Below are 13,377 nucleotides of genomic sequence, written 5' to 3'. Positions count from 1 at the left end.
GGGAGCCGGACAGCGGAGTAAATGCAGACCTGCCTCTCCGCACAGTTCCAGTCGACCGGTATTCACAATGTCCGGCAGATGCCCGTGGCGTGCCGTGCGGTAGCGGGTCAGTCAGGCATTGCTGTGGCACGGAAACCCGCACGCTAAACGGCAAAACCAAACTGGTGGTGGTCGCAGCGGGATGTCGTCGCCGAGCGACGTGCGCCTTCTCGGCGGCCTGAGTCCTCTGACGCCGGGAAATCGGCAACAGCGTGACGCTAATCAATGCATGTGTGCGTGCCATTTTAGGCACACAAGGTGCACTGTTTCTCGGTGGCATTCTCCTCCTGCGCGGAGGCGGGGTTCTGCATTGGTTTGATGCTCTTCATGCGAATGTTCGAGCCTTGCAGCGCGTGGTTATTCGTTCTCCATTTTTAGTGTCACGACTTTCTTTCTGTCGGGTGTTTGTGCCGGGTGCGGGTGGTCAATCCCCCGGCATTGCCCGCCTGTGCGTCACATTAAAAGCGTTTACAAGGTGCTTCCCTCTTCGGTGCCGACGGTAGCGCTGTTCTGGAGTGTTCGTGTGCCCGTATGCGGGATAGTGGTCCCGCTTTCGCTTGAGCTCCGAATTCACAGTGCGTGCATTCGAGCGCGGTGGATGCCGTCAGACCGTCATATTCCTGGCAACGCCTCCTATTTGTCGGGGGAACTCTTGCTTGTGGAAGTGCCAAAGATAAAATACGGTTCCGGCTTGCCTTTCCTACGACACCGTGCAAAACTGCATGGGAGTGGCTTCGGCATGGGCTGCGCAGTCTGCGACGGAGGTGCGATCGGCGTGCCGTCTCTCGCTCTCGTCCTCGCTCAAGTGCTGGGCGGTGGTTCCGGTGGGATTTCTGGCGGCTCCGACTCACCGCGAAAGCCAAATTCCCGCAGCGCCTGGGAGCGCGTAGTGCCATGGGCGTTAGCCATGTGCGTCACGACACTAGTGCGGCAGCTGCAGTGCTTGCCGCACACCGGGCAGTCTGTCGGGCATCGGATCGTGGCGGTGTGGGGTCCAGCAGGAGGAGATGGCTTTTCCGTGCGAGGTTCTTTGCGTGCCTGCTGTGCGGCATCCGCGCCGCGCCAACGGCATGTGCGTGGGATGGCGGGTTGCAGTGGTCGTAGCAGCCATCCGTATTCGTGAGAAACACCGGTGCGGGAGCGGGCCGGTGCAGTCTCCTCCCTGCAAGTGACAGTGGATCCCGTGCGCGTGGGTTCCCAGTCGCCTGCTGCACTGGAGCGGTGAGCTCCTGGCCTGAGCTGTCGGACGCCAATAATACGTCCGGCCAATGCGACGATGCCGGTGCTCCATGCGTCTGTGAGCTGTGCGATGTCGGACGCCTCCTTGGCTTATGCATCACATGCTTATTTCCTGGGCACGCCGCAGTGGCCAAGGACAAACCGCATCCGTGTGCGCGCTCCTCGGTGCTGCTGGCAAGAAAAAAGGGTACGCCAACAATGTGAGTCACCAGGTGATCCAGAACCGTCGACGTGTGCTCGCGTGCTTCCACGGTTCGACGAGAAGGTGCATAGGCGCACGCTGCCGTGGAAAGAGTCTCGGTGAATATCGTACTCTCCATGCTAATACCACACCCCTCTGTGTCTGCTGTGGTGCATGGCTTTGCAAAGCCGGAGGGAAATTTTCAAAAAAAAAGAAGAATTCCTCGTGTAGGCATCCCCGTACCAGCGTGGCCAATCCGCGACAATATCCCTTGCCTGTGGAATGCGGTGTGCCAAATAAATCAAAGGCCGCGCCGTGAAGGGATGTGCAAATTGCCGGAAGTGGCCGTCACACCTCCTGCACACACAAAACACGCGGGCCGTGGCGGGCAACGAATCCCAATGCCGCAGCATCCAAGGCCCCCACGTTCCACGCGCACACCTGAGGGGTACAGCCATGGCGGCGGTGCGCTCAAGGATTATTGTGGAAGGTGACTGGGATGGCCTGGTCCGTCAATTCCACCGCTAAAGAGACATCGATCCCCCGCTGCACTCGCACACACCAGGGCAGCCCGGAATCACGGCAATGCGTCGCGCCTCAATACATAATCCCGCTCAACGGCGTTCCTGGAAACCTGGAGTCCTGCTACTACTCTGTCGCCGCTCTGCTTCTGAGGACTGCAATGTCTCCTGCACGCAAACCCACGGTAAGGCAGAGCTGCAATTCACTACTTCCACTAGGCGGTTCGCTGGATCCCTCCTCCATTGCACAAAATGAGCGCCAAGTTCCTCGCACGCAACTCCACAAAATTACAGTCCGATACAACACAACAGCAGGAGCAACAGGGGCGACAGTACAATCCCCCTCCACACAGTCATCGCGGAACGGGAAAAACTCCTGAAAGCACCCGCTCAAGATAGAAACACATCGATAGAAGCAACAATCAACAATACCGTCGGTGCGGTTAACGGTGGCTGGCTGTGGGGCGCAGCACATCCGTGGCTCCACACCCTCCCCCCATCAACCAACACCGCACACCTGTCAGTTCCACGTGTTGCACGTCACAGGAGGGCGTGATCAATTTTGCCTCTCGCACTCGATGCACACTCGAGCAGGCCCAGGGCGTCTGAGCGGGTGTCACCGGCCATGGGCTGCGGCGGTGCGGGTGGTCGGTACGACGACGCAGCGGTGGTGCCCGAGGCGTACGACGATGACGTCATGTCGTGCGGCTCCTGCGTCTCTTCGTCGCTCTCCTCGTCATCGCGCAGCAGCGCTTCCAGCCCACCACGCCGCGGCTCGCGCAGCTCCTGCCAGTGGCGGTCCTCCGCGTACCACACAACCATGCTGTACACAGTGACCGCAAGCACCACGGTGGTCAGCAGCAGCACGATAGCCGCGTACGCCCTCGCACCGCCGTCGCTCGGCGTAAAGTGGTTGGCCGCGCTGATCACGCACAGCGCCGCAAGGAGCACAAAGCCCGCAGTCTGCATCACCGTCAGGAAGGCCGAGCGCATCATGTTCGTGAAGGCAACCACGCCCGCGCCCGCAAGCAGCACAGCCGCCATGCAGAAGTATTGGACGTGGCAGACTCCCACGGGCGACTGCACAGCCGCAATCAGGCCCACCACGCACAGCACCGACAGCTGGAACACGCACCAGTACACGTGGCTGCCCCTCATGTTCGTCAGCATGCCGCCGTACATCCGCTGCTGCGCCGCGGGGTGCCAATACCCGACGGGGTACAGCAGGCGCTCGTGCAGCGGCTTCCTCGAAAACTGCCAGTACCTCGTGAAGCTCGCGCCCACGTGGCGGGCAATAAAGTAGCACACGCCGGCAGGGAACGCCACACCGTACAGCACGCCAACGACACCAACCACGCGGTGCTGCCCGCGGGCGCCGGGCATCGCCAGTGCACGCACCGAGCCGAAGAAGACACCGAGGTGCATCGCGTGCGCCACAACGTACGTCAGGCTCGGGAAGCGCATCGCCGCCCACGCACTCGCCGCGTCCACGCCGCGCCACCGCTGGAAGGCCGCCGTCACACCGCAGTGCACGCACCAGAAAACTGCGGCGATCAGCGCGTTGCCCACCACCATCCACAGCGGGTCAAGGGCAGCGAACACCGACAGGAAGTACGGCAGCGCAACGGTGCTCGCACGCTCCTGTGCCGAGGCGCATGACATCCTCGCAAACACGCCGAGCGCCTGCATCTCCAGGACGGAGCCCAGCCCGCCGGTCACCACCACGGCAACAGCCGCCGCACCCGCAACAACGCCGGTGATCGCCGAGAGGGCGCTGGCAGCGGCGGGCAGCGTGTCAGACCTGATCGTGAAGGACCCAAGCAGCACGCCCTTGCAGCCGCCAGACACCGCCGCAGCGTCGCAGCGAATGACTATCGTCTCGTCGGCAGCAACGAAGTAACCGCGGTGCACGGGCACAGCGAGCTCCAGGACGGTGGACGGATTCGTCGCGTTGCGCACCCACGTCGCGTTGCCCAGCATCGCTCCCCACGGACCGCCAAACCCGCTCGGCTGCGCCGTCGACACCCGCACAAAGCTCAGGTGCGTGCCGAGCTGTGGGTCGCGTGTCCATCGAAACGGCGGCGGCAGCGCCACCATGAGCCGCGTCGGGACGGCGCTCCCACCGCCGCGGATGTCGTTCTGCGTCAGGCTCCCACCAGCCACCGTCGTCGTCACGGCGAGCGTCGGGCACGCCACCTCGCTCCACCACAGCGTGCCGCTCACCGACGCCGTCGGGGTCCGCGTGGGCGACAGCCCCACCGTCTCCGTCACCTGCAGGGTCTCCGTCGTCCCGTAATGCAGCGGACTGTAGTGCGCCGTGCTCAGACTCGGCGTCCATGTTGAAGTCAGGCTGCGCGTCTCCGTCAGCGTCTCCGTGTGGCCCAGCGGCATGCCAGACGTGCGGTTGCACCCGTCCACGTGCGGCAGGTACACCGGCAGGCAGTCGCGCCCGTACCCGCCCTCAGCACAGCGGCAGCCGCACGACACCGACATCGTCCTCGTCGCAGCAGCAAAGCAGTGCACGTCGGCGTCGCACACGCCACACGCCACGGGGCGAAATTCCCCGATGATGCCGGCGGACCTGTAGTCCATCGGCTGCAGCGCCTGCCCGTTGAGCGTCAGGCACCCCACGACGAACTTTCGGCCGGCGCCTCCAAGAGCTACGGTGCCGTCCATCACGACGGGCCCACTGCCAGCGTTCCCGTGGAGCGTCAACGTGCTCTGCACAAGCTCCGCACTGCGCGGGTACGACGGCACCGACAGAATTCTGCCGCTGATGCTGTTGCCGCGCACCGACAGCCACGACCCGGACACGAACGACGCCGACCCCCGCAGCTCCAGCAGCGCGCCATCGGTCAGCGCACCGACGTTGTCGTTCACTACGACGGCGGACGCGTTGGCCTCCACACCGCTCTCGAACACAAACCCATGCGCGGCGTACACCTGGCTCCCCGACACGCGCAGCACAGCGCCCCCCGACGCAACCACGCGCGCACTCGCGTACAACGCATATTCGCCACCGAACACAGCCGCGTCCAGCGCGACACCGCCACCGACAAGCTCCAACACGGCGCCGTCCACCACCACCGTCCGCCCACCAGTCACCACGGTCACGAGGACCACGCCGGACACAACCAGCACGGACCGCACGAGCCGCAGGCCCGACAGCACCAGCACCGGTGCGTACGGCGAGGACTGCGAGCCGGGAAGATACACAAGCGGCGTCGGCCTCGCGGCAACCAGCAGGGAGTCCGTCACCGTCAGCACAGACCCCGCGGGGAACGTGCCGGTCAGCACAAGCGCACCGTTCAGCGCCTCCACATCGCACACGGACAGCTCCACCGGCCCGCCCTCGTCGCTCCCCGCCGACACCGCACCGCGAAACGCTCCACCGCCCATCACGTACAGCACGGCGCCGTTCAGCAGCGACACGTTCTGCACAACGATCCGCACGCCGTCCCGCGCCATCCACGGCACGTAGAGCACCGGGCTCACGCCGTCCAGCACAACGTGGCGCAGCGTCACCTCGCTCGCGCCGACAGGCACAACGAACACCGACCGCACCGTCACGCCCTCGCGGAAGAACACACTCGACGCAGTGCCCACAGCAGGCGGCAGCGCGGGAGCTCCCACCGGCACGCACGCCTCGCCGTACCCGCCGCTGCCGCAATTGCACACGCACACACCGTTCTTCATGCTCGCCGACGCCGTCCCGGGCGCGTAGCAGTGCGTGTCCCTGTCGCAGTCGTCGCACCCAGCAGCGTCGATGCTCCCAGCGTCGCCAAAACCAGCCGCTGCGTACTCCTCCGCCGTCGACAGGACACGTCCACCAGCGTCGTTGCACGCCACCCTCACATGCGCCCCAGCCGCAAGCGACAGGCTCAGCGACAGCATCCGCGGCAGCAGCGCTCGGTTGCGCACAAAGCTCAGCGTGCTCCCAGCAGCGGTCACGGCGCCAGCGGCGTAGAGCATCTCCCTCGAGACGCCGTCGTGCACGTTGCCCTTCGCCAGCAGCATCGACCCGCCATCCAGCCTCACCGTCGAATAAAACGCCACCGCGTAGTCCTCCGTCGACAAGAATTCGTTCCGCACAAGCACCACAGCGGAGCCCGACACGCTCACAGCCCCACGCACAGACACCGCGTGCTTGCACAGCAGGAAGTCGCTGTCAACAAACGCCACCACGGAGCCGCCACTGGCAGCAACACCGCCCTCCACCGACACGCACAGCCCCAGCGCCGTCTGCACCGACAGCCCGTCCACGTACAGCGCACCGCGCGACGACAGCGCCACGCCGCCAACTAACAACACGCCAACAGCGTCGCGTAACACCGCCGCCACGTGCGTGCGCGCAATGGTCAACACGCTCCCAGTCAGATTCACGCTGTGCAACACGAGGCACGCGGAGGCGTCGCCAAGGCCGTGGTCTCCGCGGTACGCAACACGCGCCTCCGCAACCAGCACCGAGTCCACCACAGTGACGCACGAGCCAGGCGGAAATCGGTTCGCCACCAGCACGCCGCCGCCGGAGCGCGACTCAAGCCCGCTGATCAACACATCGGCGCGCTGTCCAGCAGGCGGGTCGGACCGCCACCCAACAACGTACAGGCTCGCTCCGTCCACAAAAAGGCAGTTCACCAGCGTCACGTTGCGCACGCTCCCTGACATCGACTCCACGTCCACCACGACGTCCGCCGCAAAGGTCACGCCAACGTAGCACGCCACCGACGTCCCGAAACTGACGTTCACCTCCACACCCGCACGCACGTCCCGCACGCACAAATCGGTGCCGTCAGTGCTCGGCGGCTCGGGGACAGCAACGGGCAGGCACGCATCGCCATGGCCGCCCTCAGCGCATGTGCAGGCGCAGCCATCACTCGAGGCCGTCGCCGTGTACGCAGGGAAGCACGACGCCGCGAGGGTGCATGGGTCGCTGCAGGTCAGAATGGTGGCATTGTACACGGAGGAAATGATGTATTTCACTCCCTCCTTGTCGTTCACGGTGTTGCACGCAGCCACAATCGCTCCGTTTGTGAGACCGCGGGACCTTTTGGGTATCCGCAGAACTGTCGGCATGCCCGTGCTGGACATGAATCGGTTGCCGGACACAGACACCGTGGAGTCGCGGAGATTCACCGTGGGGTTCAGAAAGAGGAAGACATCCGATGGGGATTCACGGCAGAGGTTGCCGCTCAGCTGCAGCCAGGAGTTGTAGTAGATGTAGGAAGAGTAGCTTGAAAAAAATACAGCCGAGCTTCTCTGCATGTCGTTGCCCTGAAACACAACCGCTGACCGAGACTCCACACGTAACGCCAAAATTACTAACAAAAGGTACCTCACCGGCCTCGTCACAACGTTGCCTCGGATCACCACGGCAGAGTTGTTCAGCACCTTCAGCGATGAAAATTGGCCAGACCCTTCAATATTTATCAGCGTACTGTCACCGCCGCCCATATGAAACGTGTTGCCCAGCACCGCAAGCACGGAGTGCCACGAAACCCTCAGCGCAGATCCAACAAAGTAAATGACACTTGACGATGTCGTCACGCTCTGAAACACATTGCCACTCAGCACCACCGCGGAGTTGTTGCTTATCGCCAGTCCATTCATCGCAACACACGACGGCTTCCTAAGGTCCAAACCCAACCAATGGAACAGCTTCGTGACCGTAAAACTGTTCCCGCTGATCGTGATGTTTGTGTGCGGTGGAAACACACCCTCCGGACTGAGCAGCGCGTCAATAAATCTGTTGCCGGTGACGACGATGTTCAGCGACCCAACAGCGGCGTACGCGTTGCCCAACAGCAACAGCACGGCGCCGCCCCTCCACGTGCATCCATCGAACGTGACATTCGCCACGTCGCCCGTCATCCCCCCAATCAGCACCGTCAGGCTCATGCCGCCCCCGCTGAACGTCACGTTGCGGTAGCACAGCCACGACAGCCCGCCGCCCACCGCCTGCGCAACCTCGGGGTACACCATGTCGCTGATGCACTCACCAACCGGCGGTGGTGGCGGTGGCGGTGGCGATGGCGATGGCGATGGCGATGGCGATGGCGGTGACGGTGGTGGCGGGCCAGCAGGCACGGGCGCCGGGACGCACACATCGCCGTGCCCTCCAGCAGCGCACCGGCAATTGCAGTCAATGACAGCCGTCGTCAGCGGAGCAAAGCAGTCGCCCTCCTTCGTGCACTCCCCGCACGCGGTAACCGTCGTCACGCTGGTGATGCCGTTCAGCGCCAGTTCAGCCGCCGTCGTCACCTCCCGTCCCGCGACCGTCAGGCACCCAGCAACGAACCGGTAGCCGGCGTCAGCCCGAGATAAAAGGGACACCGACAACCCCGTCGAGCCCATCTTGCAGCCAGTCAGCGTCACCACACTGCTGCCGTCAATGCTCACAAAAGCGGAGCTACTGTCGTAGAACATCGCACCCACCTCCACGTCGTTGTCGCGCCAATCCAGCCAGCTTGACCGCTGAACAGTCCACATGTCATCGTTAAAGATGGCGTAGCGCACGGAGCCGCTGTTCGCCACCACGCGCACCACGCTGTGATCCGACACGTTGAATCTGTTGTGTTGATACAGCAGAATTGCCCCGGAGACCATCGTATTGTTGAGCAGCGCAAAAACGGAGTGGTCACTCACACTGAGCCCGTACAGGTAGAACATATGTGTGTATCCATCAAAGCTGCAGTACCGCGCGTACAGCGAGCTGCCGCCCACCAGCGTCAGCGTCCCTGTCGAGTACACAACGAACGCATCACGCTTCGTCGCATGCGCCTTGACGTTGCTGACCAACAGCGAGGACGCACTCAGCACGGCGTCCTTCAGCATCACGACGCTCAACGTGTTCATCCTAGTGTCCGGCAGTTCAAACACGGAGGACTGCACCGCGTCAACCTCCGTGACGGCGATGTCGCAGTGCTGCGGGAGGGCACGTATAAAAGCAACGGTGGAGGAACGCATCACCGTCCGGCTCACGCGGATCAGGACACCAGATGACTCAACCGCCGCCGCACCCCCAACAAACTGCAGCGCGGCACCCTCACGAAATGTGCACCCAGTGAGCGTGATGTTGATGGGGAGATGCAGCGGCATGCTGTTGAGGGAGAACGTCAGCACGGCACCCACGCCGCTGAATATCACACCCACGTAGCAGTGGTGCGTCTTCCACATGTTCAGCGCGAGGTCCGTCAGCGTCTGGTCCATCACGCAGCTCGTGTCGCCGTCGACGGCTCTCTCCGCTGCGGGCGGCACAACCGTGTCAGGCACCTCGAAGGGAAGACACGACGCGCCATGCCATCCGTCCTTGCAGCTGCACGAGCACGAGCCGCGGTCCACCGACTCCGTCCCGGGCATGTAGCACGCCGCGTCGTCGTTGCATGTGCCACACCTGAACACCACAACTTCCCCAGGAAACACGCCGTCGCACGACACCTCCTCATCACCCTGCAGGTTGCACCCAACCACAAACCTTGCGGGTAGCTCAACAATCGTGTCTGGCGGAGAAAGATCAGCAAAGGGATAACTATTGTCCACCTGACGGTTGTGTGCAAGCGCCACGGTGGTGCCGCTGCCCGACAACTTAATTTTTTGCCAGGAATGCGGAATAGTTAATACTGAGGCTGCACCCACGCTGTTGCCCTCCACACGCCACTGCGCACCTCCCTCGAGGGTCACCGAGCCAGACAAATACAACAGCGCGGGATCAAAAAATTCAGTCCCACCAGCGAAGGTGCAGTCCGCCACTCGCAGCAGCCCCGCGGAGCTCACGGTGGTATCCCCAAAAAAAATAACGCCATTGACCGAGCTCATCGTGTTGTTCTCCACGTCAAAGTAGCCGCCGTTCTTCACATCAACAGAATTAACGCAAACAGATGATTCCACACTGTCATCGTCCTTCTTTGTGCTCAGCGTATTTCCTTTCACAATGATCCCGCCACCATCAACAACAACACCATTGAAGAAATAGACTGCGTACCTATTCGCCTCAATGTAGTTGTCGAGTAGCAGCAGCGTCATATTCGCACTGAGAGTAAACTTCACAAAGGAAATGGCGTGGCCCGACGTCGTCACAAGCGTACTGCCCACCACCAGTATCTGGGAGCTCGCACCAAAATCACCTGTAAACTCCAATGCACCAAAATCCAGTATCGAGGAAGTCACGCTCACGTGCACACGCGCACCACTCCCCCTGATCAACAGGCCCATGAGGACGCACTGCAGCAGCGTGATGTTGAGTGTCTGCTGTGGCGCGTCAAAATGCGACAGGTCCAGCACAATCGCGGCGGTGAAGGTCACGTTGACAAAGCACAGACCACGCACACCGGGATCAGGATAGTCCACGGAGCGGATGCTGCCACCGTGCACGCAGCGGACCTCCGTGTCCTTCGCGTCGGGGAGCGGGAGCGGTCCAAGGCCGTCCGGAACCGCAGCCGGCAGACACGTGTCGCCGTAGCCGCCAGCAGCGCACACGCACTCACAGCCGCTGATGCTGCTCGTCCCCGCCGCAAAGCACACGGCCTCCATCGTGCACGCACCACAGTCCAGCACCGTCACGGGTGCTACAATGTTGAGGTCGTCTTGGTAATTCGTCACAGGAGAGCCCCTTGCCTCGTTGCACATGCCGTAGATGGTCGGGCGCGTGTCGGATGGTAGTGACCACTTGGTTGTCATACAGGTAAAGGTCGAGTACGAGCCATACGTGAAGTTGTTGTCAAGTATCGACCACACACTCCGACCGCGGAACGCCACACCGTTCTCATTGGCCACGTACACAACGTAGGCGCTGCGGAACTCGTTGTTGCGGTGCACCAGCCAGCTGCCGCCAGTCACGGTCAGCGTGTTTGCAATGAGCATGGCGAAGCCGAGACGGAAAGTGCTGGACACAATCTGCAGCACGCTGCCGCCATCCACAACAACGTCCTTGAACACACACGCGCCTTTGTAGTATTCGTTGCTCGGCGCACTCCACGAGCTGTTCTGTATGGAGAACACGGAGCCGCTACCAACACGCAGGTCCGACGCAAGAGCGTAAATCACGTGCTTCCGCGAACTAATAACGCAGTTGTCCATGTAGAAGACGCTGGACAGGTTCACGCCGAGGCCGCGCTCCACGAGGATCGCAGCGCACGAGCCCCCGCCACACACCAGCGTCGACCGCGTCATGACAAAACACGTTGACAGAAGCCGGACGCCGTCCAGGACAAGCGCGGGGCCGTACCGAAACCCTTCATAGCCAGGAGTCGTCGGCACGTACTGCGACCCACCAACCGTCGCGCGCAGCGTTGAGTTCGCCAGCAGCACACTCGAGTCCAGCGGCATCGCGCCATGCAGGACAATCGTGCCCTCCACCGACGTCACATTCGTCATGTTGACGAAAGCTTGCGGCATCAGGCGCGCCGTGCTCTCGCTGAGGCCGCCAATCCGCAGCTGCGCGCCGCCCGCAAGCACGCAGTGGCGCAGCGTCACGTTCAGTGCGTCAGCGAACGCGTCCATCGAGCGCAGGTCCACCGCCACAGTGATCGGTCCGCTGAACACCACCGAGTCGAAGCACGCCGTCGCACGCCCGCCGCCAACCGTCACCGACTCCGTCAGCGTCACGCCACTCACGCAGCCCTCCGCAGTATCGCCACCACCACTGGCCCTCGCAGGCGGCACGTCGAACGGCAGGCACGCCTCGCCCACACCGCCGGCACGGCAGCCGCACACGCATTCGGAGAACGACGCCGTCAGCGCATCAAAGCACGCCAACGCAGCCGCACAGCCGTCGCACGGCACCACGCTCACGGAGGGCAGGCCGGCCATGCGGTAGTCGCCGCTGCTCTGCAGCACCCGGCCGCCGGCACGGTTGCACTGCACCGACACGACGCCGCTCGTGATCGTCGGCCCGGAGACAAGCGTAGCGCCAGTGGCAGCGCAGCGCGCAATCGACGCGGTGCCGCCGCTCAGCATCACACCCGACAGCGACGCCACCGACGACGCCTCGCCCACCGCCCACACGTCGTGCAGGTCCAGCCACCCGCCGCCACCGATCGTCCCGCCGTCGCAGCGCACCAGCGACGAAGCAACAGACCCCTCGACGCCCACGAAGCGCAGCACCGAATCAAACACCGCGAGGCGCTCTCCAAGCACAAAGCCGCCGCTGCTCACAACCGACACGTCCGTCACGGAGAACATCGAGTGGCTCCGCAGACTGAGGCGCGACGAGGACGCCACATGCATCGCGGACGCGGTCGGACCGCCCGACGCCTCCAGCAACACGCCGTCAAGCACCACAGCGCCCGACAGCAGGTCCACGCCGCCGCCAACGTACACCGCCGACCCGCCCGCCTCCGTCGACCTCAGCACAGTGTTGCTCACACGCAGCTGCGACTGCAACAGCGACGTCGCGTGCAGCACAAGCGGCGACGCCACCGCGTCCGTCAGCCCGCTCAGCTGCGAGTAGCGCATCGGTCCCGCCGTCACAATCGTCGAGTCGCGGACCGTCACGTTCGTGTGTGCCGGCAGGTTGTGCACAAACACAAGCGAGCAGTAGCTCCCGGACAGCCCGCTCACGCTCACCTCCAGGCTCCGATCACTCGCTGGCTCGCCACTGTAGCCCCGCACGTAGATCTGCGCACCGCCGTCGCACACACAGTTCCTCAGTTCGATGCGCAGCGCGCCGGGAAGCATCGCCGGCACGTCGAACACAACAGCCACGCCGTTCGTGATGGACACGCCGTCCATCAGCACCGTGTCCACGGCGCGGCCAACCGTGATGGCTCTGTCCACCGTGCCGCCCCGCAGTCGCAACACCACCGCATGCACCGCGGGCATCCACGCAGCAGCTGCTGCCAGCACCAACGCCACAAGCAGCGCCGCACGCACAGCCAAAATAGCCCTGCGCCGCACACGGTGCCGGCTGCGCGAACACGCACCCACAGCAGACCGCATCCACCGACCCAGACACGTATCAGCAGGGCTGTCGCGTTGTGTCGCTCTCGCCCCGTCGACCATTCCTCCTGTCTATCAAATCCTTTCCTACAGATGGCGAATCCAGTGAAAAGATTCCGCCAGATCGTTATCCCAGTACTACCAATCCTAATACTGCAAGTAACTCCTAACACCTTGAAACGATAGTTGTGCTGGCAAAGCCAAAGTATCTCGAACTGCACGCTCAAAAAAAATAAATAAATAAAAGGCAGAAAGAACAACAGTAACCAAACACAGTGACAAGCAGAGGCATCCGGTCATACACAATCCCCACCACAGTACAGCCGCCGACACAAAGCCGCGCAGACGCAATAAATTCAGTGACACCATCACCTTCCCACCCACACAGCCCCATACAGCCACCGCGCGTCGTGGCGTGGATACAGACTGGCATCGGCGGTGTGCCAGCAGCGCTGACAGGCG

The 13,377-nt window shown here is 63.0% G+C and overlaps 1 protein-coding gene across 1 annotated transcript, besides 3 other annotated features; it reads right to left on the bottom strand.

Moving 5' to 3' along the window:
• Positions 1 to 13,377: part of a sequence feature (areas not merged during assembly with more than two copies in the genome that could not be assigned to a particular haplotype) that runs on past the window's edge.
• Tc00.1047053510459.30 (dispersed gene family protein 1 (DGF-1), putative) lies at positions 2,521 to 12,978 on the bottom strand (the record flags this gene model as incomplete). The annotated part of the gene is made up of 1 exon (XM_804961.1): positions 2,521 to 12,978. One exon carries the CDS (start codon positions 12,976 to 12,978, stop codon positions 2,521 to 2,523), a length of 10,458 nt encoding a protein of 3,485 aa, XP_810054.1.
• Positions 7,985 to 8,055: a microsatellite.
• Positions 13,141 to 13,161: a sequence feature (AT_rich).

This window comes from Trypanosoma cruzi, genomic scaffold, assembly GCF_000209065.1.
Source record: "Trypanosoma cruzi strain CL Brener 1047053516759 genomic scaffold, whole genome shotgun sequence".
Taxonomy (NCBI): Eukaryota; Euglenozoa; class Kinetoplastea; order Trypanosomatida; family Trypanosomatidae; genus Trypanosoma; species Trypanosoma cruzi.
Note: the sequence above shows the minus strand (reverse complement) of the source record. Positions and strands in the feature narration are given on the sequence as shown.